At 41.4% G+C, this 24,454-nt stretch overlaps 1 protein-coding gene across 4 annotated transcripts in view; it reads left to right on the forward strand.

The window, feature by feature from the left end:
• KCNQ5 (potassium voltage-gated channel subfamily Q member 5) overlaps positions 1 to 24,454 on the forward strand; it is a 689,873-nt gene that overhangs the window by 542,826 nt on the left and 122,593 nt on the right. For all 4 annotated transcript variants that reach the window (XM_089681376.1, XM_089681374.1, XM_089681378.1 and 1 more), the window contains exons 3-4: positions 21,302 to 21,428; positions 24,279 to 24,454. In XM_089681376.1, the coding sequence (XP_089537502.1) occupies positions 21,302 to 21,428; positions 24,279 to 24,454 (303 nt within the window). The remainder of the gene's footprint in view (positions 1 to 21,301; positions 21,429 to 24,278) is intronic.

Below are 24,454 nucleotides of genomic sequence, written 5' to 3' on the forward strand. Positions count from 1 at the left end.
ACTCTTGGAAGTAGTTGAACAGAGAGGATATCTAGTGGTAAAAATGATGACATTTCAATCAGTGTTTGACCCTCTGGAAAATAATGTATTTGATGTAAATATACTGTACAATTTTTAGTGAATTCTTAAAACATATCATCACCTCTCATTTTTTAAACAATTCCTTTGACACTCAGAATATGGACCAGATCCTTGCTACCAACATTAACATAATCTAGCCACAGACAAGCATTTCTTTCCTAAATGTTCTGTTCTTGTATCCACAGAATTTATAAGTTATATATTAAACCCTGCACAACCCATAGGTGTGATACTATAGGTCAAATTCCTGCTGTTGCAATTTACACTCATGAAGATAAGATGCTGTTAGATGAAGTAATATGTACCTTCCTCTATGATATCATATACTGGCAAGCACAAATTTTTGCTTCACATTTGTATGGCCTTTTTTGTAGCTAATTTAAGCCTTGAACACATGCTGAGAATATCAGACAAACTAACATCCTTTTTCTTTTTTTTGCATGCTAGTCTCATATCAAACATGAAGAGGTTACTAAAGTTACAAAAATTTTCATATTGTAATGTATTTTTTCGTTTCAAAGTATTCGTGGTCTCGGTAACTCCATTTTTTATTGTCAAGTACTGTACTAATTAAACGAAAAATGTTCATTCTGTTATCATACGAGAACATTTTTCATGTTTGTCCCTTCAGGTAATTTCACATGAATTGTTGTGATTGTCTCTCGAAAGCTGTGTGCTAACGATTAAATTAATGAATGATTGCTTTGAAAGCTGTATTTTTCATCCAATTTTATCATCATGTGTACTAGGCATTAACTGATTGTTTGGTAATGGAAAAAAATAGGGAAAGCACTACCTAAAGCTTTGACTTTTTTCTGCAACCACCTTGCAACTTTTTTTAAATTGACATATAAATGTATAACACATTGGAATTTTTTACGATTTTATTTGATTTTAGGCAAAAGCCAGGACATTTACTTGCAATTTATTGCATCTTTGCAATAATAATGGCATATGTACACGGGTATAAACAATGGACCAGAAAAACACCTCTTATGAGTTTGAATTTTGCATTTGTTATTCATTTACATATGATTATGACACATTTGCCATACATTTGTATTGACTTTTTCAGAGTAATAAAATAAAAGTGCAAACTGATCTCAAACTGACACTTAACTGATCTTGAAAGTCATCAATGAAGTATCAGTTAATTACTGCAATATGGTGATCTGCATTGTATGTTTAATACCTGGGAATAAAGCCCTCTTTAACAGTTATATCACAGGTATAACAGATTTTATGTTTTTAATTCTGATTTGTTATCTACAATAAATTGTATTTTTGACTTCATGGATAGTTACATTGTTGTGTTACAATCCGGGTTTGCTTTTATACTGTATGTCCATCTAGGTACACATGTGCAATATTTTTTTCACATAATTGATGTTATGAAAACATATCAGCTGCACTCCAAACCTAGCTCCTCTTGCTGTAATTTTTGATTAACTTGAAAGTTACCACCTACAACATGTCTCCACCTGAAAACCAACCTTCCTTGATGTGTTTCACCACTCATGGCTTGCTCAAAAGGATAGGGGAAGGCTGTGATTGGACACAACCGATCAGCAGGTCTCAGCCACAAATCATTGGCTGAAATGTATTGACAAAATTGCGCTGGGAAATTGCTCTGGGGTTAACAGGGTGCACGTGCATGGGCACACCAAACCTGGAAGCAGGCGACAACATTTATTTATGTTGCTGAGCCTGTAGCTGTGGCTCACAGTAGTTGTGAATTCCAGTAGCGAATCTACTGTGACTGAGCGGCAAGTGGTTAAGTCCTGTAAGCTGCGAGGTGGGGCCTCCATGGATCAGACTTGTTTTTCCAGCACCTCCCATAGGTGCTTGACTGGATTGAGATCTGGAGAATTTGGAAGCCAAGTCAACACCTCAAACTCTTTGTGTTCCTCAAACCATTCTTGAGATCATCAGACCAGGCCACCTCCTTCCATTGCTCTGTGGTCCTGTTCTGATGCTTACATCACCATGGGCACCCTGATTGGTCTGTGGTGATGCAGCCCCATACACAAAAACCTGCAATGCTCTGTGTGTTCTGACACCTTTCTGTCGGTACCGGCTTTAGCATGTTTAGGAAATTGGAGCTACAGTGGCTCTTCTGTTGAATCGGACTACACAGGCCAGCCATTGCTCCCCAGGTGCATCAATAAGCCTTGGCCACCCATGACTTTGTCGCTGGGTTGCCGGTTATTCTTCCTTGGAACACTTTTGGTCAGTCCTAACCACTGCAGATCGGAAACGTCCCACAAGATTTGGAGTTGCTCTGACCCAGTCTTCTAGCTATTACAATTTGGCCCTTTTCAAAGTCACTGAAATCCTTATGCTTGTCCATTTTTACTACTTTCAACACATCAACTTCAGGGCCAACATGTTCACTTGCTGCCTAATATATCCTACCCACTTACAGGTGCCATTGTCAAGAGATAATCAATGTTATTCACTTTACCTGTCAATTGTCATAATGTTATGGCTGATCGGTGCATATTACCAGCACTTCATGTTTTATTCATTAGTTACAATGGGGATTGTTTGCACTTGTTTTAATGAGCACTTTACTAGTTATCCTTTAAGGTTTCCTAGCAACGGAACTTTTTTGTATGTTTAAAGTGACGGGCACATTACCTCTGTTTTTATACCGCTTTGGCACTTTAAAGTGGTATTAGTGGTTCTAAAGGCAAAAGGTTTTTTTACCTTACTGCATTCTCTGGCTTAAGGTAAAATATATTTCAATAGTAGCTCCTCCCAGCACCCTCCCTTAAGTCTTCTTGAGAGTCTTCTCTCAATCCAGCACTGTCCTGTCTGCAGCAGCTCTTCTCCCCTCTCCCTGGTCTCACAGGCTTTGCTCTTAGCAGTGGGAGCCATTGGCTCCTGCTACTGTCAATCAAATCCTGTAAGGAAGGAGCGGGGGGTGGGGTTGTGCTGTGCTGTGTGTGTCAATGGATGCACACAGCCAGGCTAGGGAGTGACCCCGCAAGAGTGCCCTCATAGCAAGTGGCTTTTCAACCGCTTTAAACCCAAAACCAAAAATGTCAATAAATTGCAACTTACCAATCCTTAGATCCTTATTCATAAAAATGTCCCCTCCTTCTACCTATCCTGCCTAACCTGTATAAAAATAGATCAGTGTATTGACCTATTTTCAATCCGGTCTGGTCACATGATCCCTCAGTTTTGGCTCCTCTGAGGAAGGGAGAGCTCAATAATGGCTGTGAATTCCAGGAGCCATGACATCACCCATAGGCTCCCATGGCCCGGCCATTGTCAGCCCTCTTTCCTCTCCCCTACAGCAGCTGCTCACTGACACAGGGGAGCCAGAGCTGCAGCATCATGTGACTGGAGTGGATTAAAAATAGGTAAGTGTACACATCTTTTTTATACAGGATAGGTAGGAGGAGGGGGAGGGAACATTTTTAAAAATAGTTATAGGCTTTTCCTCCATTTTAATAAACATGAAGATCATGGAGGTCTGATATGTAGATGACACTAATGCTGGGACTCTATTATCACTTCTACTGAACACTGACATTAGGACACCCATGTTTGGGGTGTCAGTGGTTGGAGGTACGTGGGTGTCAGTGGTTTGGGATAGGTGGTTGTCAGTGCTTGGGAGTAGGTAGGTGTCAGACTGGGGAGTCAGTGGTTGGGGGTAGGTGTCAGTTTGGTGTGTCAGTGGTTGGGGGTAGGTGGGTATCAGCCTGGAGTGTCAGTGGTTGGGGCAATGAGGCTGGCAATTTGAGATGCCTGTGGTTGGGGGTTGGTGGGTGTTAGTGGCTGGGGGTAGACCGACGTCACGGCGGTCACATGATCGGGAAAGGTCACGATTGAGAGAGCAGATCGGGACCTCTCCGTGAGTACCGGACATGTGTGCTGGGAGCGCGCAGGGCACACGCTCTCAGCACATATGTTTTCTCTTACCTGAACGCAAATGTGCGGCCGCTCGGCGTCTAGGCCCAAACATCGGGAGGCCACACATTTGTGTGCGGCCCGCGTAAAGGGTTAAAAAGGCAGTTTGCAGTTTGGAAAACTTTTTTCACACTTTTTTTTAACATATTTTTAATGTGTTATTGCAGGGGTCTCCAAACTTTCTAAACATAGGGCCAATTTACTGTTCATTAGACTTTCGGGAGGCCGGACTGTAGCCATTAGGAGTAGAAATTGTCCCGACATCAGTGGGAGTAAACAACTCATCTTTGGTATTAGAGGGAGGAAAAGCCCCCCTTCATTGGTGTAAGTGGGAGGAATAGTGCCCAATTGTTGGTGTCAGTGAGAGGAATAGTGCCCAGTTGTGTCAGTGGGAGGAATAGTGCCCCATCATTAGTGTCAGTTTGAGGAATACTGTCCTATTGTTGGTGTCAGTGGGGGGAACTATTGCCCCATCAATGGTGTGGGTGGGAGGAACAGTGCCCCATCATTAGTATCAGTGGGAGGAATATTGCCCCATCATTGCTATCAGTGGGAGGAATAGTGCCCCATCATTGGTATCAGTGGGAGGAATATTGCCCCATCATTGCTAACAGTGGGGGGAATATTGCCCCATCATTGCTATCAGTGGGAGGAATAGTGCCCCATCATTGGTATTAGTGGGAGGAATAGTGCCCCATCATTGGTATCAGTGGGAGGAATAGTGCCCCGTCATTGGTATCAGTGGGAGGAATAGTGCCCCATCATTGGTATCAGTGGGAGAAATAGTGCCCCGTCATTGGTATCAGTGGGAGGAATAGTGCCCCATCGTTGGTATCAGTGGGATGAATAGTGCCCCATCATTGGTGTCAGTGGGAGGAATAGTGCCCCATCATTGGTATCAGTGGGAGAAATAGTGCCCCGTCATTGGTATCAGTGGGAGGAATAGTGCCCCATCGTTGGTATCAGTGGGATGAATAGTGCCCCATCATTGGTATTAGTGGGAGGAATAGTGCCCCATCATTGGTATCAGTGGGGTGAATAGTGCCCCATCATTGGTATCAGTGGGGAGGAATAGTGCCCCATCATTGGTATCAGTGGGGTGAATAGTGCCCCGTCATTGGTATCAGTGGGAGGAATAGTGCCCCGTCATTGGTATCAGTGGGAGGAATATTGTCCCATCTCCCAGCCATAAAGGTTCTGTCATTGATAATGTAAACCTCCACTAACCTATTAAAATGTCATGGTCAGCCAATTCAATGCTGCTGGGAGTTCTAAGAGGATGAAGCAGTCATCCTTGTCCTTCACTGAGACCTTGGATCCCCAACCCAGGATCTAGTGGGCAGAGAATAATTCCCTTTAGTGTTGCACAGTTATACAGGCTCCTTTCCTTTACTTAAATTCTGATTTCACTGCACACTGTGAGCTTCTCACAATGTGTATTAGAAGCAGCAGCTAGCCAGATAGAGCCTGCCTATTTCCTGGCTGGAGGGCGTCCAGCATCATCTAGCACTTTACTCCCCATCTGGACTGTCCCTGGCCTGCTCTTTTCATTTATAGGATTTTAGTTATTTCAGTCATGGAGGCTGAGCAGCACATGTGGGTATTACCTAGCACAGTTTGCATGCAAATACAGCCTGCATGGAAATTGAATTTTTATTACTTGCATAACTCCTCCCAAAAGACAGCTCGCCTTATTGCATAGGGGCTCTTGAGAGGAGTACTGAGGCAGGGCACATGATGTTTTAGGAAGCTATGTACAGCACCCTGTCAGACACTGTCAGCAGTTGTGGTCTGCCTGCATTGCATAGAGAAGCATAGAGAACCAGGTTGACAACACTGGATCTATGTAATGAAAGGGAAATGGTTTTATTTAAAAATTTTATTAGCATGTTGATGAGAAAGGAGAGTGAGGAACCATGAAAGGCAAAGGGGTTCCACTTAAAATCCATACCAGACCCAAAGGGCCTGGTATGGATTTGGGGGGGGACCCCCACACTGTTCTCTTTACCATTTTGTATTACCATCAAAGGTTTTTTTATATTCAGCTGTCAGCGGGGAACCTCGAATACAGTTGAAAACTTATCCATTGTTAAGGATCCGGCCCTCTCCTTAACAACCAGTAAACATGGAAATTTAGTAGAGTTTAGGGGAGTTTAGTAGAGTTTAGGAGCTGTCAGCGTTTTTTCTGTCAACACGTTGCTGCTCCAGAACGCACTGGCAGACGTTTTTCTGCCACTAAACTCTCCTGCCAAAAAACGCTACTAAAAGCCTATGTGTGCATAAATACATAGGATAACATGCAGGGGAGCTTAGAGACAGTTAAAAAAAAACATCTGTTGCTCAAAACAGCAGCTGTAAAAATGCCCAGTGTGTATGAGGCATTATGTATTTCAGAGGGTGGAATGCTCTATCTTAAACATCAACAGCGATATTCTCCAATCTTCTTTCAGCCCTGTTCTGGTCAATTGCAGCACTTCATACCTTGATCAAGGGGAGCTTTTCAGCTTCCTGAAATGCAATATTTTGTTAAACTGATTTTTGTTTTTTTTTTAATGGTTGTGTGCTTTAAGCATAGGACCACAAGTTCCCTGGTGGGCAATGTGGATATTTCACTCATTAGAGACTGCAGATAGTGCACTGTTCTTAATAATAAAAATACATTTTATTTTATATAGCACCTTTAAAGGTAGCTTCTCAAAGCTTGTCTAAAGAAAAAAGTTTTTAGATTTGATTTGAATGAGTACCTTGGATCTTACTGTATCTAGATCCCCTATAGGTGGATTCTAGATACAGGTGAAAAAGCATGTAATTTTTGTGGCATGATCTAGCAGCACCCTGTGTGGGAGTTATCTTTTAAGGCTTATCTGAGGGTTGTCTTGTATATGTTAGTAATAATAACATGGATATATTGGCAGTTGTTTTCATGTTTTAAACCTGAAGCTGTCATTAAAAAAATACTTGGTGGTCTTGCCACGAAGGTCCTTGTTCAGGCACTTCCTATTATGGATGACAACTGGCTCCCAGTTGTGCTTCTGAGTTGTCATCCTGGTTGCACCTAAAACCTTTTCACATTTGTCATTATCAAAGCAGTCCAAATTAATGATGTGCAGTGAAAACTGGAGCAAGTGCATATAGACAGGAAGGGCTGGAAGACACCGGAGGAGATCAGAAACACTGAGATTAAATAACAGATGAATAAAATGAAATAGGATTACTATATAGTATATTATTATGAAAAAAAATCATGACAATTGTTTGACATACATTGTTTTAGCAAAGTAAATGTCATATAGTTAGGATTTAGAGCTGGTCTGATTCCTGCTGGGAAAAGACTGGCGATAAAGGAGCCTATAGGGAAGCGTGTCTTCTTTCATTTTTACCTAAGACAGCTTTATCTATCCATAATTATACATTTATTTAATGGTATAATTTTAACCACTTCCCGACCGCACTATAGCCAAAATATGGCTACAGTGCAGTTGGCTAGTTCTGGGAGGGCGTTTATGGACTTAATCCCAGAACCACACCCCTGCATGCCCCCTGGGGCATGCTCAATGCATGAGTTGTGATCGCTGTGTCCTTTGGACACAGCTGATCACGTGTCCAGGTAAAGGGCCAATCAGAGACACATTTTACAATGTGATCTGCTGTGTCCAATCACAGCTAATCACAGTGTAAATAGGAAATGCTGGCTATCGACAGTCCTCTCCTCATGCTTACAGCGCATGAGGAGAGGAGAGCTGGTAAGCGGCATTTCTCAGAGGGGACATCTACACTGATCATCAGTGCCCTGATGATCAGTGTAGCCCCATCAGTGCAGAGTATCAGTGCCCATCAGTGCTTAGTATCAGTGCTGGCTATCAGTACTCATCAGTGCTGGCTATCAGTACCCATCAGTGCTGGCTATCAGTGCTTCCTCAGTGCTGGCTATCAGTGCTTCCTCAGTGCTGGCTATTAGTGCCCATCAGTGCTGGCTAACAGTGCCCATCAGTGCTGGCTATCAGTGTCCATCAGTACTGGCTGTCAGTGTCCATCAGTACCACCTATCAGTGCCCATCAGTGCCCCCTATCCATGCCCATCAGTGCCACCTATCAGTGCCCATCAGTGTCCCTATCATTGCCCATCAGTGCCGCTTATCCATGCCCACCAGTGCCACATATTGGTGCAGCCTCATCAGTACCTTCTCATCAGTGCAGCCTATCAGTACTCATCAGTGCAGCGTATCAGTGCCCATCAGTGTAACAGTGCATCAGCGAAGGAGAAAAATCACTTATTTAACCACTTGCCTACCAGGCACTTATACCCTCTTATTTACCAGGCCAATTTTCAGCTTTCAGCGCTGCCTCACTTTGATTGACAATTGCGCGGTCATGCAACATTGTACCCATATGAAATTTTGATCATTTTTTTCTCACAAATAGAGCTTTCTTGGTGGTATTTAATCGCCACTGGGCGCTTTACTTTTTGCGCTAAAAATAAAAAAAGTGTAAAAAATTTGAAAAAAAAAAGTTTCTTTGTTTCTATTATAAAATTTTTCAAACAGGTATTTTTTCTCCTTCACTGATGTGCGTTGATGAGGCAGCACTGATGGGCACTGATAGGCGGCACTGATGGGCACTGATAGGCAGCACTAAAGGGCACTGATAGGCAGTACTAATGAGGTGGCACGAATAGGCGGCACTGATAGACAGCACTAATGAGGTGTCACGGATAGGCGGCACTAATATGCAGCACTGATAGGCGGCACTGATAGGTGACACTGATGATGGGTACTGATAGACGGCACTGACTGGCATCACTGCTGGGCACTGACTGGCGGCACTGACTGGCACAACCCCTGGGCACTGACTGGTGGCACTGACTGGCAGCACTGCTGGGCTGCACTGGTGGGTGGCACTGGTGGGCAGCACTGGTGGGTGGGCACAGGTGGGTGGCACTGGTGGGCACAGGTGGGTGGGCACAGGTGGGTGGCACTGCTGGACACAGGTAGGTGGCACTTCTGGGCACAGGTAGGTGGCACTGCAGAGTGGCACAGGTGGGTGCACTGCTGGGCACAGGTGGGTGCACTGCTGGGCTCAGGTGGGCGGAGCTAGTGGGCGCACTGCTGGGCACAGGTGGGCGGAACTTGCGGGCGGCACTGCTGGGCACCGATCATCAGGGCACTGATCATCAGTGCCCTGATGATCGGTGCCGATCCCCGCTCTGACAACTGCCGGTTCTCGGCAGTACTTTCCTCATGATCTGACAGTGTGAGGAAAGTGCAGCCGAGAACCGGCACTTGCATTTCCCTCTGATCAGCGTGTCATTGGACACCGCTGATCACGTGGTAAAAGGCCGCTGTGATTGGCCTTTTACCACATCACGTGATCAGCTGCGTCCGTAGGACACAGCGATCACGGAGATCGCCGGGTGCGCGCCCCCCTGGGGCGCGCAGGAGAGCGCGTTCTGGGAGGACGTCATATGACGTCCACCCAGAACTGGCCAGCCGCAGTGCAGCCGTCATTCGGCTATCTGCGGTCGGCTACTAGTTAAAAAACTTTATAACAGAAACTAAGAAAAACTTTTTCTTTTCAAAATGTTTGGTCCGTTTTTGTTTGTTTGGCAAAAATAAAAATCCCAATGGTGATTAAATACCACCAAAAAAAGTTATATACAATTAAAAAAAATGATAACAATTTAGTTTGGGCACAGTGTTGCATGACCGCGCAATTGTCATTCAAATTGCAACAACTCTGAAAGCTGAAAATTGGCCTGGGCAGGAAGGGGGTAAAAGTGACAAGTAGGCAAGCGGTTAAGGAATAAATAGCATCTTCTCCAACTGCTGGGATGTCAGCATCATAATTATTGCATCAGAAGTCAATTGTGAATAATTCTGATATAGTATGTGTGTTGGAAGTCAACTTGACACACAGTGATTGTCTCCAGAATTTAGTCATAAATAAACAGCACTTCAAAGAAGTATTTCAATATTGAAGCGCTGTACATTTTCAGAGTTTTACATAAGGTGTCTACAGCCATGGTGACCCTGATAAGTGTTCTTTCAACATAATGTCTTGTCCTGCTCAAAGCACAAAAAAAACACCACTTTTAAGTGTTGAATTGACACACAACCTTTTCAAAAAAAGGTACAAAATAATAGGTGATTTTGTACAATAATTACTATGATTGTTTTAGCAAAGTAATAAAGTTAGGGTTTAGAGCTACTTTTATAGCATCCTAAGTGACAGATGAGCGTAGGGCAGGAGGAATACCCAGGTTGTGATCATATGTGTGAATTCCAAAGTATCTCAACATCACTTTAAAAAAAAAAAAAAACGTGCTAAACTATTGCTTCACAGTATCAGCAATTCTACAGGAAAGAAAAACTAATTAAAAAATTATAAGCAGGCACATACTTGGGTTCTGCGTAGTAGTGGGGGAAACATTACATAATTATAAGAAAATTAACTATCAGATTAATTGTTCCCTTGCTGCACAAAAAAGAAAATAGTAATGAAATTAAAGTTTTATAGCAATGTTATTTTCTGATGATTTATTAGATGTGGAATAAAAGCACTGGCTAGTTACCTAAATAGGACCGCTGGAACAATGATCATTTAACACAAACAGAAAAGGGAAAACCTGTTTTAATATTTAACTGAGAGTATTGTAAGTTTGAATACTTTAATGACCTAATAAGTTCCTATTTAATCTTTAATGTGCACTTGTGACCAGACAATCGACATGAAAGTATTTACATATTATTAACAAACGTAAATGAGATTTAAAAATGGCCATTCCTGACCTCTCTAACTGCGTGTACTATAATGTAATTCATCCTTAAAGATTACAACAAATACTCTAAATTTAAATTTTGTTTTGTTGCGGGCAAAAGGCACAGGCGCACTGTCCAACCCAACAGTCTGCAAATCTTTGAAAGCTGCTGTGGCAGGACGGTGCACCCACAGGTACTAATGTCTAGGACAGTACGCATCCAGCAATGAATGCCTGAATCTCAGATGGCTTGACCTTTGGGCATTCATTCCTGGGCACATACTGTTTAATTGTTAGTACCGTTTGGTGCAGCTTGCCCAGCCCTATCCAGCAGCCTTCAGCCTATCATTTTTACAGGCCTGTGCTATCCAACCGCACAAAGACTCTGGGATCTCATGCATCAGGGCTAAATGCCCTGTGTGCATGAGGTCTTAGAAACATCTGCTATGTATTTTCATTAGTGGGCTGGTAGACAGCCAAGATTCTGCTGCAATACAGTAGTAGAGAATAAGCTAAGATTTTTTTTCAGTGCCTCTTAATTAATTTCTCCACAGTGCCTTTAGCTACAGATGTGAATTTGGGCTTGTGCTTTTACTGCTTGTTTAGGATATGTTAATACCTAAAGGATAAGTTCACCTTTCATAACATGTTACATGTTACACCCATATTCATGGTGTAACATGTTATGAAATCACCGGTGCCCGCTCCCGGACGATCTTCTTCCCCCCACTAGCTGTCAAATTTTTAAAAAAAGTGGTTGTACAGAGCTTCGCCCGCCCGGCCTCATCACTCCTCTGTAAAGCGCCTTGGTAGTTCATTGAATCTTCCTGTCAGTATATCTGCTTGTCCATACGGGATGTAAGAGTATATCTGCTTGCTCTTACATCCCGTATGGACAAGCAGATATACTGACAGATCTGCAGGAGACCTACTGATCGCTGGTGCAATGCTTTTTACAGGCTCCTGCAGCAAAAAATAAAAAATGCAAATTTTTTTACCTGCAAAACAGTGCATTTATTATTTTTTACCAAAAGGTGAACTTATCTTTTAAATGTGCACAGTGTAGGAACAGATTTACTTTAAGGTGGCAAGTAGCTTTCAAGAAACTTTTCATAAAATTGAAAACAATGCCCTGAAATGTGCATGAGGATATACTGTACAATCTACTGTAGCAGCCAGGATTGTTATTCATCCAGGCACAGTTGTTTTGAGTCACTACCTAAAACTGATACACTCATAGGATGTGTTTATGCAGGGCTGCTGTTACCATGGGAGCCCGTATAGCCAACCGGACAGGGCCCCCTCCCCCCCCCAAAAAAAACACAGTTTACCAGGCTTTAATTTTGAATGAACACAGTGAGTGATCAGTACCAATCACTCATTGTGTTCATTCGGGAAAGGAAGGGGCTGGTAAATGTGACATGCTTACTGGACCCTTCCCCCACTCTCCATCCTGAAGGATCCTATTGTGTGCTTGCAGCTACCAGAGAGAATGAGAAGAGGGAAGCCGGCAGCACTGAGGGGTGGGGGCACTCAGGGGGGCCTGGGCAGCAGGGGAGAAACATATGGTGCACAGGGTGGGTTTTGGGTGTGGGGGGGGGCTATTACTGGAACCAGAGCCCTGTATGGCTCTCTCTGCAGCAGCTAAAAACCAGTGGGAGGGAGAGGAAAAGAATCCAACTTCCAGCTGCTGCAGAGAGCCATATTGGAGATTGGTTCCAGTAATAGCCCCACTGCCACACATATTTGTAAACGATATAGGGTCTAGGATTAAAAATCTAATTTCAGTTTTTTCAGATGACACCAAGCTCTGTAGTGGAATAACGTCCTTACAGGATGTCTTCAACTTACAAGCCGACCTCAATGCACTGTTTAATTGGGCAACTATGTGGCAAATGAGGTTTAATGTTGTTAAATGTAAGGTTATGCACTTGGGAGCTAAGAATATGCATGCATCATACATACTAGGGGGGGTACAACTGGGGGAATCAATGGTGGAGAAGGATCTGGGAGTTCTGGTAGATCACAAGCTTAATAATGACATGCAATGACAAGCTGCGGTTTCTAAAGCGAGCAAAATCCTCTCTTGTATTAAAAGAGGTATAGACTCCAGAGAGAGAGATATCATATTACCCCGGTACAAATCATTAGTAAGACCTCATCTGGAATATGCAGTTCAGTTTTGGGCATCAATTCAAAAAAAGAAGATTGGAGAACTTGAGAAAGTACAGAGAAGGGCAACCTAACTGATACGAGAAACGGAGGAGATCAGCTATGAGGAAAGATTAGAGGAACTGAATTTATTCTCTCTTGAGAAGAGGAGATTAAGGGGGGATATGATCAACATGTATAAATACGGTGGTTCATATAGTGAACTCGGTGTAGAGCTATTCACCCTGAGGTCATCACAGAGGACAAAGAGGCACTCTTTACGTCTGGAGGAAAAGAAATGTAATCTCCAAACACGGAAATGTTTCTTCACAGTGAGAGCTGTGAAAATGTGGAATAGACTCCCTCAAGAGTTGGTTCTGGCCAGCTCAGTGGATTGCTTCAAAAAAGACCTGGATTCTTTCTTAGATACACAGAATATAACTGGATACTAACATTTATAAGTAAAGTTGATGCAGGGAATATCCGATTGCCTCTCGGGGGATCGGGAAGGAATTTTTTCCCAGCAGGAGCAAATTGGATCATGCTTTGCTGGGGTTTTTTTCCTTCCTCTGGATCAACTGTGGGTATAGGGTTATAACTGTTTTTTTTTTTCAATGGTTGAACTGGATGGACTTTTGTCTTTTTTCAGCCAGACTAACCATGTAACTATGTAACTATGTATATGTGACTCTACCCACCACCGACAGAGGGAGTTTGCACCAACTGTTACACTTTAATTTTTGCTGCTGGAGTAGAGGTAAAAGATTGTGTTGTGCACAAACTGTCTGTGGGAGATCTACAGGATCCGCGGGCATCAACACCGAGTTATGCCAATTAATTTTAAAGCCGGAAAATCTACCAAAAAGGTTCAATAAGGGACATAACGGCATCTAAGGTTGTGAAAGCATCGTCCAAATATAACAGTGTGTCATCCACATAAAGGGATATCTTTTCCGAGAGAACACACTTTGTAAAACCAACGTTGTCCGGAGATTGTCGCACCAAAATCACCAAAGGTTCTAATGCCAAAGCAAACAAAAGGGGCGAGAGAGGGCAGCCCTGTCTCATCCCCCTTTGCAGCCTGAATGAATCTGACAACTTCCTGTTAACCTGGATTCGAGCACTAGGGGTCGCATAGAGAAGACGCACCGAACTAATGAACTATGGAAGCCAAATCTAGACAATACTTCCCATAGATAAGACCATTCCACACTATCAAATACCTTGGCCGCATCCAAAGATAAAATTGCCCTCCCCCGGGTTTGCCCTCCGGAAATTCAAAGACTTGATATTAACAAGGCATTTGACAGTGTCCTCTGGCCTTATCTGAATACCGTATTACAGCGGTTTGGATTTGGGGAAGAATTTCTTTATGGCTATCATGAGTTGTACTGTTCTCCCAAAACTATAATACGCATACCGAGTTGTAATCCAGAATTTTTTGCATTGGGCACGGGCACATGCCATGGTTGTCTTTTCTCTCCCTTAATATTTGCCCTTGCTATGGAACCTTTAGCCTCTGCCATCAATTTGAACCCCGAAATTAGCGAGTACTGTAAAGGTCATCAACAATTCAAACTTTGTCTATATGTAGATGATGTGATGCTCTTTATCACTCATCCCCATATATCTCTACATATCCTATTGAAAGCTTTGAATGAATTTGCTGAGATTTCTGGCCTTTCTGTTAACCTTTCAAAATCCTCTTTAATGCCTCATAATGTGCCTCTGCCACAATGCGAACCCTTAAAAAAACTATTCCCCTTCCATTGGTCATTCATTCTAGTCTCTTCCCTATCTTGGAATAAATTTAACCCTTAATATTTCATCTCTTTTCCAATTTAACTATCTCTCTTGTGTTACTCGCATCCGTAATGCCCTTAAACAATGGAAATCCTCGCCGATATCATTTTTAGGAAGAATAACGATGGTTAAAATGAATGTCCTACCTAAATTGTTCCGAGCTCTTCCTATTATCATTCCTAAACAGTTTGTGTATAAACCGCAAAGTGATATTAACAAATTTATTTGGCAGGACAAACAACCTAGATTTTCTAAACTCTGTATCTTACCCCACATCGAGGAGTGGTCTGCCTTCCCAATTTTGATTTTATTTCCTAGCTGCCAGATTTCTCAAATAGCCCAATAGCAGATTGTTTCATCAAAGGTTCTGTGGATTCAATTTGAGACTTGTTCAATATATTCCTACTATTTACCTGGCCTATTGTGGTTTTATTCTATACCCTATAATTTATTGGCCCCCTTAACACGTTAGTCTCCCATACTTGCTGCCTCTAGTCCTCCTATAAAATTAAATTTGGTCTAGCCTCCCCATTTTCTCCCCTGACCTCCTTTTTAGGTGATCCTACATTCCCTGCAGCTTTTCTAACTGACCAGCAGTTTTCTTGGTGGAAAGCTAACCACCAGGTTACACTAGGAACACTACAAGATGGTCCTTTCTTCATCTCCTTTGCAAAGTTGCAACAATTAAAGACTATTCCCCAACATGAACGCCTACACTATCTTCAAATTAGACATTTTTTTGCTTCTAAATATGCTCTTACTCCTACATCTCCCAGAACATATTATGAGCATATTTGTAGTTCACCCCCTAGAGGCAAAGGCCTGATCACGAACATTTACAGTCTATTAAATAATGCCACCACTCCTGACTCCCTCTCTTATAAATCCAAATGGGAAGAGGACTGTGCTCTACAATACACTCCACAAGATTGGGATACAAGGATAGATGATTTCCATGCCTGTACATGTTCCCTCTCTGTTAGAGAGACAGCAAATAAACTTCTAACTAGATGGGATTATACCCCTGTGCATATTCACGCTTTCTTCCTTAATTCCTCACTTCTCTGTTTTTGAAGTTGTTTCATTCAAGGCACACTTTATCATATGTTCTGGACCTGTCCAATATTACAACCAATTTGGCTTAAGGTTTCTGATATTGCTACCAAAATTCTGGGGCAGTCTATTCAATTGACCTCCTCTGTGTGTCTATTGTTTGATGCTATTCCAGGAGCAACTTGGCATGAACAACATTTTATACTGTTTGTGAGGTGACTATTTGGGCTATAGCCCTACAATGGAAATCCACTGTAGTTCCACTCTCTCTCATTATTGATAGGGTTGATCCTATTATGCTTATGGAACGTATACACCATATGTTATGACATGATGCACCTTTTTGATGCCAACTGGAACAACTGGAAATTTTCCCGTTCCTCTTTTCTATTATAATGGATGGACGTATAGTTATGACTATTTTTTGTGTACTCTGATTCATCTACGTCATATGGAAGCTTTATATTTGTTATGTTACTTTGTACGTTACTGTTGCTGGCCTTTTGGGTCATTTGTACTAATTTTATACCTTCAATATAAATAGTCTGTAGGCAAAAAGTGCAGATCAGCAACTCCTCAGATCCACCCACTGCTTCTAGACTTTTCTCCAAAGTTCTAGAGCTGGGGAAAATTCCAGAGGGCTGGTCTGCAGAGCCTCTCAGCTCTGACTCAATTTTGACCCCCTGCTAGCTATTACTCCCAGGCTGCTACAATTGGAGTCTAGCTCTCCTTAGCTACCCAGGAAGATGCTACATAAGTTATTAGCTGGTGGACTTGTAACTTACACAGGGCTGACTGGCCTAGTGCTGTCACATGAAGTGAGTCACATTCTCCTCCATACCATACTGGGAATTTTCTTTGCTTTCATCAGCAGAGTAAAGAAGAGATAAGTATATCTTGGGGAAAGATTCAAGCAAGCCTGTTTCATTGCCCTGAATGAGCAACAGGTTTGCTTTAGGGGGGATAAAGGATAATATTCACATGATGGGTACCATGGGCTCACCAACCCTCTAGTCATACAATATCAGTCCATGAGTAAGTTTAGCATGCTGGTCTGGTTTCTGCTGTTAAAGGACTGGCCATAAAGGAGATTATATAAAAGTGTGTCTTCGTTCATTTTTGCCTAAAACAACTGTATCTATACAAAATTAAAAGTTGTTTTTCATGCTGGAAATCTCAGAAATAAATAGCATCTTATCTAACTGTTTGGACTTTATCAACATACTCACTAAATTAGAAATCAATTACTGTGCATAATTCTGAAATTGTACATTTACGACATGCAGTATTTGTCTCCAGACTTTATCCATCAATATACAGCACTTAAACGAAGGTTTTCAATATTGGAGTGCTTTACATTTTCAGAGTTTTACAAAAGGTGTCTACAGCCATGGTGACCTTGATAAGTGTTCTCTCAACATAATGTCTTTTCCTGCTTAAAGCACAACAAAGCACTTTTAAGTGCTGCATGGTGCTGCAAGCTTCTTCAAAAGAAGATACAAAATAATAGGTGATTTTGCATAATAATTGCTGTAAAGATTGTACTTAACAAGCCATTCATTTTTAAACACATGAGGTAGCATTGAATTACAATGAAGTCAATTAATAAAAGTGTAGTCTTCACAAATGCGCTTCTGGAAGAATGGTCAAACATTCCCATAGACACACTCCTAAACCTTTTGGACAGCCTTCCCAAAAGAGATGAAGCTGTTATAGCTGCAAAGGGTGTGCCAACTCAATATTGAACCCTACAGATAAAGACTGGGATGCCATTAAAGTACATGTGCGTGTAAAGGCAGGCGTCCCAATACTTTTGGCAGCATAGTATATATATAGAGAGAGAGAGAGGGAGTGTGTGTATGTATGTATATATATATATATATATATATATATATATATATATATTTATTTATTTAATTTTTTTTTTTTTTAACAAAACTTTATTTATTGAAAAGTCTGTAGCAGGCTACAATACATGTGAAATAGTATGATTCCAGAAGGTGATACAGTAGAGACAGCCATGTGGATGTAGTCCAGAGAGAGATACATTGCAGAGGGTGTGAATGAAATGAGATGTTACAGTCAAATGTGAAATGACACAACAAGAATGCTCATGCTGCTCCTCTTCCATGCACGTAGCGGGCAGTTCTAACCATCTATGCCAGATTTTATGGTATTCGACAGGGCATCCTCTATGAGAATAAAGTGCTTGTTTATATGGTAATGTGAGAATCACCGCTGCTACCCACTTTTGAAATTTCGATGGCAATGTTCTAATCCAGGCCCGAGTAATTAAACGTCTGGCAGTAAAAAGGGTTTCCTGAAGAACAATATGAAGGAATTAATCACTGTCAGAGCTAGAGAGGAGTCCTAATAGACACTGCTTCAGACAGAGGGTCAATGGGGAGCCCATACGATTGTGAAGGAATCAGATTACCTGAGACCAGTATCCCTGGATCTGTGGATAATAGGACATGATCAGATGGTAAAAGGTACCAGTAGTCTCGCCACACCTGGGGCACAATGGGCTCTGATGTAGTTGATATTTAGCCAATCTGAGGGGAGTCAAATATGCCTTGTGCCAGATATACAAATGAGTAAGGCAGTTAGAAAGCCTAGGGAAAAATAGTTTATAGGACTCTAGTACTTCATCCCAATCGTTGTCCTCCAGCTCCCCCACGTCTGCCTCCCACCGGATTTTCACCTGATAAAATAAGGCAGTAGCCGCTGGCAGTACGAGGTAACTGTAGAAAAAGGAAGTGAGTTTCTTAGACTCCAAGCCCAGGAGCACGTCGATCACATACAAAAATTCCAAACTCGGAATGGAGTCTCTGAATAATATACCAAGAGAGTGACGGAGCTAGAGATAACGAAAAACACATAGAATATGGAAGCTCAAATTCACCCTTTAGATCCTGAGATGGTTTAATACCACTACTTGTCATAACCTGTGACAAATATATGATCCCTTTATGGACCCAAACTCCAATCAGGAATAGTGAGTAATTCCAGTAGAGCGGTGTTATCCCAATGAGGTGTATGAGCATGGAGAGGTGAAACATTTAATTTACGCGTAACCAAATCCTAAATTTTACAGTAGTGGTATACCATACTGCCACAGTCGCCCATAATGGGGGGAGGGTTTCACGGGGTTCTCATGAGTACCTGGAAAGGGTGAATGGCCCACCCAGAAATAGGAGAGCAGGCCAAGGACAAAAAAATGCTCTCTATCATCCTTGTCCAGGTAGTAGAAGTGGGACAATTGAGCAGCTATATAGTATAAATGAATGTCAGGAAGAGCCATACCACCCAGGTTCATAGGAGTTTTAAGAGTCTTCCAAGGCAGTTTGTGGTGGGAGGTGCCCCAGATAAGAATATTAAGGAGAGATTTCATGGTTCTAAATATACGGAGTGGTATATACACTGGGGCATGTCTAAGAAAATAAAGAATTTTCAGTAACTAAATAATTTTCACTATGTTGATTCTTCCCATGACTCCAAGGAGAAGATGGGACCGTATCTGTGTTTTGGACTTCAAGAAGTGGTACAGGGGTCCCAAGTTAGGTTTGAAATAGTCCTCGGGAGAACAGGAAACCAGGACACCAAGATATTTTATTTGGCTTACTCTAAACAGGAGAAGAGAGGCCTGCTCTGCTGTTGGGGCTTCGTAGTCCAAAGGGAGGATCTTGGACTTATCCCAATTCATTTTCAACCCTGAATACTTCCTGAAGCGCACAATGAGGCAAAGCACAGCCAGTAGTGAGGGACCCGCATCCTCCAGATACAGAAGCATGTAGTTTGCATAATGACTAAAATATAGCAGTGGCTAGAGGCTCAAGAGCCAGAGCGTATAACAATAGGGATAACAGGCACCCCTGCCGGGTCCCTCTGGATAAGAGGAAGCGGTCAGAGACCCCATCATTAACCAGTATGCTGGTGCTACTGTGAGGGTTTGGTATAATAGCTGAATCCATTTAATAAAATTCATCCCGAACCCATACCTGCATAGACATTCCCATAGGCAATCCCACTCTACTGCTTTAAATGCCTTGGCAGCATCCAAGGCAACTATCACCCTTGAGCCCATAGAGCCATGGAGAGATTGTAAGTTCATAAATAGGCATCTCAGATTGAAGACTGTGTTCTTATGTGGCATAAACCCAATCTGGCGTGGATCAAGCTAAGAATCACTTTATTTAAAGGTAACACTAATATTTTAGCCAATATCTTAACATCTAATTGTAAATGGGAAATGGGCTGGTAAGATTCGGCAAACATGAGGGCTTTTCTCATAGAGGTGGGGAGGGAGTTGGAGTATAAAATATGGGTGTAAACGTCCTTCAGTTTTAGGATGAGGATTTTGCGGAATTGGGTATAGAATTCCAGAGAAAGCCCATCTGAAGGGGTAAGGTGTGCCAATGCTTCCTCAATGTCATCCTTAGGGGCCTCCAGCATCTCAACTTGTGAGGGGTATAAGGAGGGAAATGTCACCTATTGGAGAAACACAGTGAGCTCAGCTTGGGAAAGTTGAGTGGTGGAGGAATATAGGGCCGCGTAAAATCAGCGAAACTCCTGAACTACAAGGGCAGCGTAAGTCACCCTCTGCCCAGATGAAGTATGAAGGGTCACAACCACAGGAGGTTTATGGTCAAGGTAGGCTAAGTAAGCTAGGCATCTTCCTGCCCACTCCCCATGCTCAAACACCTGCTTCTTGCTGAAGAAAACATGCTTTTTCAAAAAGAAGATGATTGACTAGCTTAGACTGCATTTTCACCAGTGTGGCATTATCAGAGAAGGGGTGAGCCTGAAAAGCCTGCTCTAGCAACTGTAAATGCTCTTCTGTCTGTTGCACTACTATGTTGGAGGAGACCTTGTATCTGGATATGCAGGTTGCCAGTACCACACGGGCATGCAACTTAAACGCTTACCAGGTTGCCCCACAGGAGTCCGAGCCCAAATTTGTAAGAAAAAAGAATTCCCATTCATGCTGTACAGCCTTCAGGTCTGGGAGGGTGATGAGCCAGAAAGAGTTCAGTTTCCAATGTGAACATTTTTAAATATTTTTAAATGTGCCATTTTGATTAGAATACCAAGTAATCTTGCCTTTAGGATCTAGTTCATGCACTTTCAGTTACAGAGTGAAAACACTCTCTCTCTCTCTGTTATGCTCCTGTATTTTATCCTGTCACATACGCTTCTGATAGAGAATGCTGGTGGTTCTGTCAGCCAATATTACACAGGCATGGTCCACTGTTATCACCATCAGAAATCCCACTCTGAGAAACGCCACGTGTCACTGGATTCCATACATGTAGTCAGGAAGTGCCTTCAAAGAGTCCGCAGGACATCAGCAACACTGAAATAAAAAAAAAAGATAAAAAAAGATGAAAACAAGTATTTAATTTAAACAATGCAATTGTTAATGATGTACAATGCTTTAGCAAACTAAATTTCATTTATTTAGTGTTTATATCTACTTTATTTATGGAACTTATGCTATATAGGTAACATTAACCAGCATTTCTAATGTCATTTTAGGAATTTGTAATGATCGTTGTGTTTGGTTTGGAGTACATTATCCGTATATGGTCTGCAGGCTGTTGCTGTCGCTATCGAGGATGGCAGGGAAGGTTAAGATATGCCAGGAAACCATTTTGTGTAATAGGTATGTTAAACTTACAACATACATATCCAGCGTGTGTCTATAGTATTAGTATATAGTGCTATTATGCCATAGGTGCAACATTCCCAGTTACAAAGTATTATCTTCTTTTTTTCCACCTGCTTTGACACCACCAATGTCCACCTGACCTACACTTCATGGAATTGCATGATCAAATGTGATATGAAATCATGACCTTCCTCTTCCCTGTATTGCAAGAATGGCAAGTGTACATTTTACATGTACCAGGGAACAGTTTGCTAAAACACACTGAATACATTTAAAGACTTTAATATCAGCTTATCCTAGGAAATTAATTAATGGTATACAGTCAATGAAAAACAACAATTCTACAACTGAATAACTTATTTTGTGATTTGATACCCATTTGCAAAATATTTTAATTGAACAAATCTTTTATCAGCATGTTTATATAATGTATACATTTAATTATAATTAAATGTCACATTAATTAATGTTCATTGCATTTGCTCTTTTAATATGATTCTTTTAGGTATCTTTTTATCTTTTGAGTGTTTTACTGATATTGGCAGACTGACACCAGGAAATCTTCTACTGGAACAAATTACAAACTTGGTTTCTAATACAGTATAATTGGTTTCTAACATGTTCAGTAACATTATAGGAGTATCAATGACAGTTTTGCGTGTGTGTGTTTTTAATTTAGAAAAATAGAAAATCTAAAAAAGAAAGATCTTTGGTAGATTAGGGGAATAATATATTTTTACCCTAAAACCATGTGGAATACTTGCAAAACAGCACCACAGAGTATATACAAAGGGGGAGAATTACTAAAACTTGTGCACTCAGATTCTGATGCAGCTGTGCATGGTAGCCAATCAGCTTCTAACTTCAGCTTGTTCAGTTAAGCATTGACAATAAAGCTGGACAATGGCAGCTGATTGGTTTCTATGCAGAGTTGCACCATATTGTGCATTCTCCAGCTTTAGTAAATAACTCCCATAGTTTGTCAGAGTAAGAGCACATCATAGAGACTTGCTTGTTCAATGAGCAGACTCCTTTGGCCTGATCCTTATTTAGAGAAGACAATAGCAAGTTGATGAGAAAACCTCAAGAAATGACTGTCTGGAAATACCATCTAAAGGTGTTCATAGACATTGTTGGCATAGACAACAGTTTAATGTTTATGGGACACCTGCAGAGCTCAGTCTCTGCATCTCCATAGGCCTACACACATTGCCAGTAGAGGCCACATATGTTTAGGCAAGCACTGGCCAAGATAGATGTCTGAGGGCAGTCAGATAATGCTTTTATATCTGATTTGCCTGTAATATTGACAGTTACGTGTAGACATTTGCTAGACATGTGCTATATTAAGACAACCATGGGGCATGTCCAGACACCTATATCTTATGCAATGCTCAACTGCCTTCTTATGGCCATGCACAATAATATTTTAGTTTTTCTGAAACACCCGATTTTTGGCAGTTGTTTCAATGTGACACTTCCATTCATAAATGTTATATGTGCATTCCATAACTTTTGTACTTTTACAAGACAATATAGTGGGAATAATTTGCTTTGTAATTATTTGTGACTTATATGTTGCTAAAAACAATAGTTGGCAGGACAGAGCATAAGAGTGTTTCCAAGCCCTGGCTTGCTGTTGAACAACTGCTGAAGTAAGGGTACCAAGAAGGGCTCTGTGGAGAATTGATATTTTTAAGAGTACCTTATGAGTGCTTATTTTTGCACACAAAGATTTTTTCTTTAAATACTGAAGCAATTGCATTGATTCTTTTTCCTCTCTGTGAGGAGAGTGGAAAAAGCCACTGTAGTCAGGTGGACCCCTTTGCCACAGGTTGTTAGGCAGATGTTCTCAGGGAAGCCTCTATTAAAAATAAATGAGAAGAGCGTTGCTTAGCTATGGCTTTATACTTACTGTAAAGGATTGATAAGGATCCCACATCTAGTTCTAGAATGCACAATATAAAGTACAACCTTATACTGACAAAGGTCCCTACATGCACTGTATATATGCACAAGTTTACTTTTAGATTTTTTGGGGGGGACTGAAATGTTTCTTGTAGATGTCACTGTGTTCACAAATGTTACATTGTAGTCACCTACACTACTTGATCTTATAGCATACTCAAGGGATTTTACACTTTTTCATAAAGGTTTTCTACAGATTCAGGCTTGACAGTGTATCAACATAAAGCACCCACCCAACCCTCACTACTCCAGTATCTTCTTTTAGTCACAAGCTGGGTTAAATAATTTATAAATGTATTAAAAAATGATGTTTGCACATGATGTAACAGCTCATCCATACAAAATCATAGAAATTTGGAACATCCCATCCTACTCTATCAGTGTGGATGAATTCAGACCAATATTTATGACTTCATACAATTTCATTACAATATCAGCCTCTTTATTAAGAGCCAGTGTTTACTGATTGCCTCCTGGCATGGGTCACCTAATTTACGTACATTTATAACTGGTACCCTCATATGTAAATATTTTTCAAAAGTTTTCACGTAACTATAACACTTAATGACACCCCTTTATGCGTTATCTTAATTTCCCAAAATGTTACACTCTTTTGGTGGATTTACTACGAGGAGCAGAGGTACCCCCAAACCATGAGAAATATAGCAGATTCAAACCTGTTTATAGATTAGGGTTCCATTTTATGCTAAAAGTGTAAAACCTGGATATCTCGAATCGGACCACATAGATTTTAGTTCCTGTGTTTTCAAACTGTAAAAAAAATATGGAAATGTAAGCTTCTCTGGGGCAAGGACTTATTGGTAATATTATCTTTTCCAATGCTTTATAGACTAACCATTTCATGTTTGCCTTTAGATATTATAGTTCTTATTGCATCAGTGGCAGTTGTGTCTGCTGGATCTCAGGGAAATATTTTTGCTACATCAGCCCTACGAAGTCTTCGATTCCTACAGATCCTCCGTATGGTGCGCATGGATCGGAGAGGAGGGACATGGAAATTATTAGGTTCAGTTGTTTATGCACATAGCAAG

Source organism: Staurois parvus, unplaced genomic scaffold (genome assembly GCF_062004578.1).
Source record: "Staurois parvus isolate SC_StPar_1 unplaced genomic scaffold, SC_StPar_1.0 ptg000264l, whole genome shotgun sequence".
NCBI lineage: Eukaryota > Metazoa > Chordata > Amphibia > Anura > Ranidae > Staurois > Staurois parvus.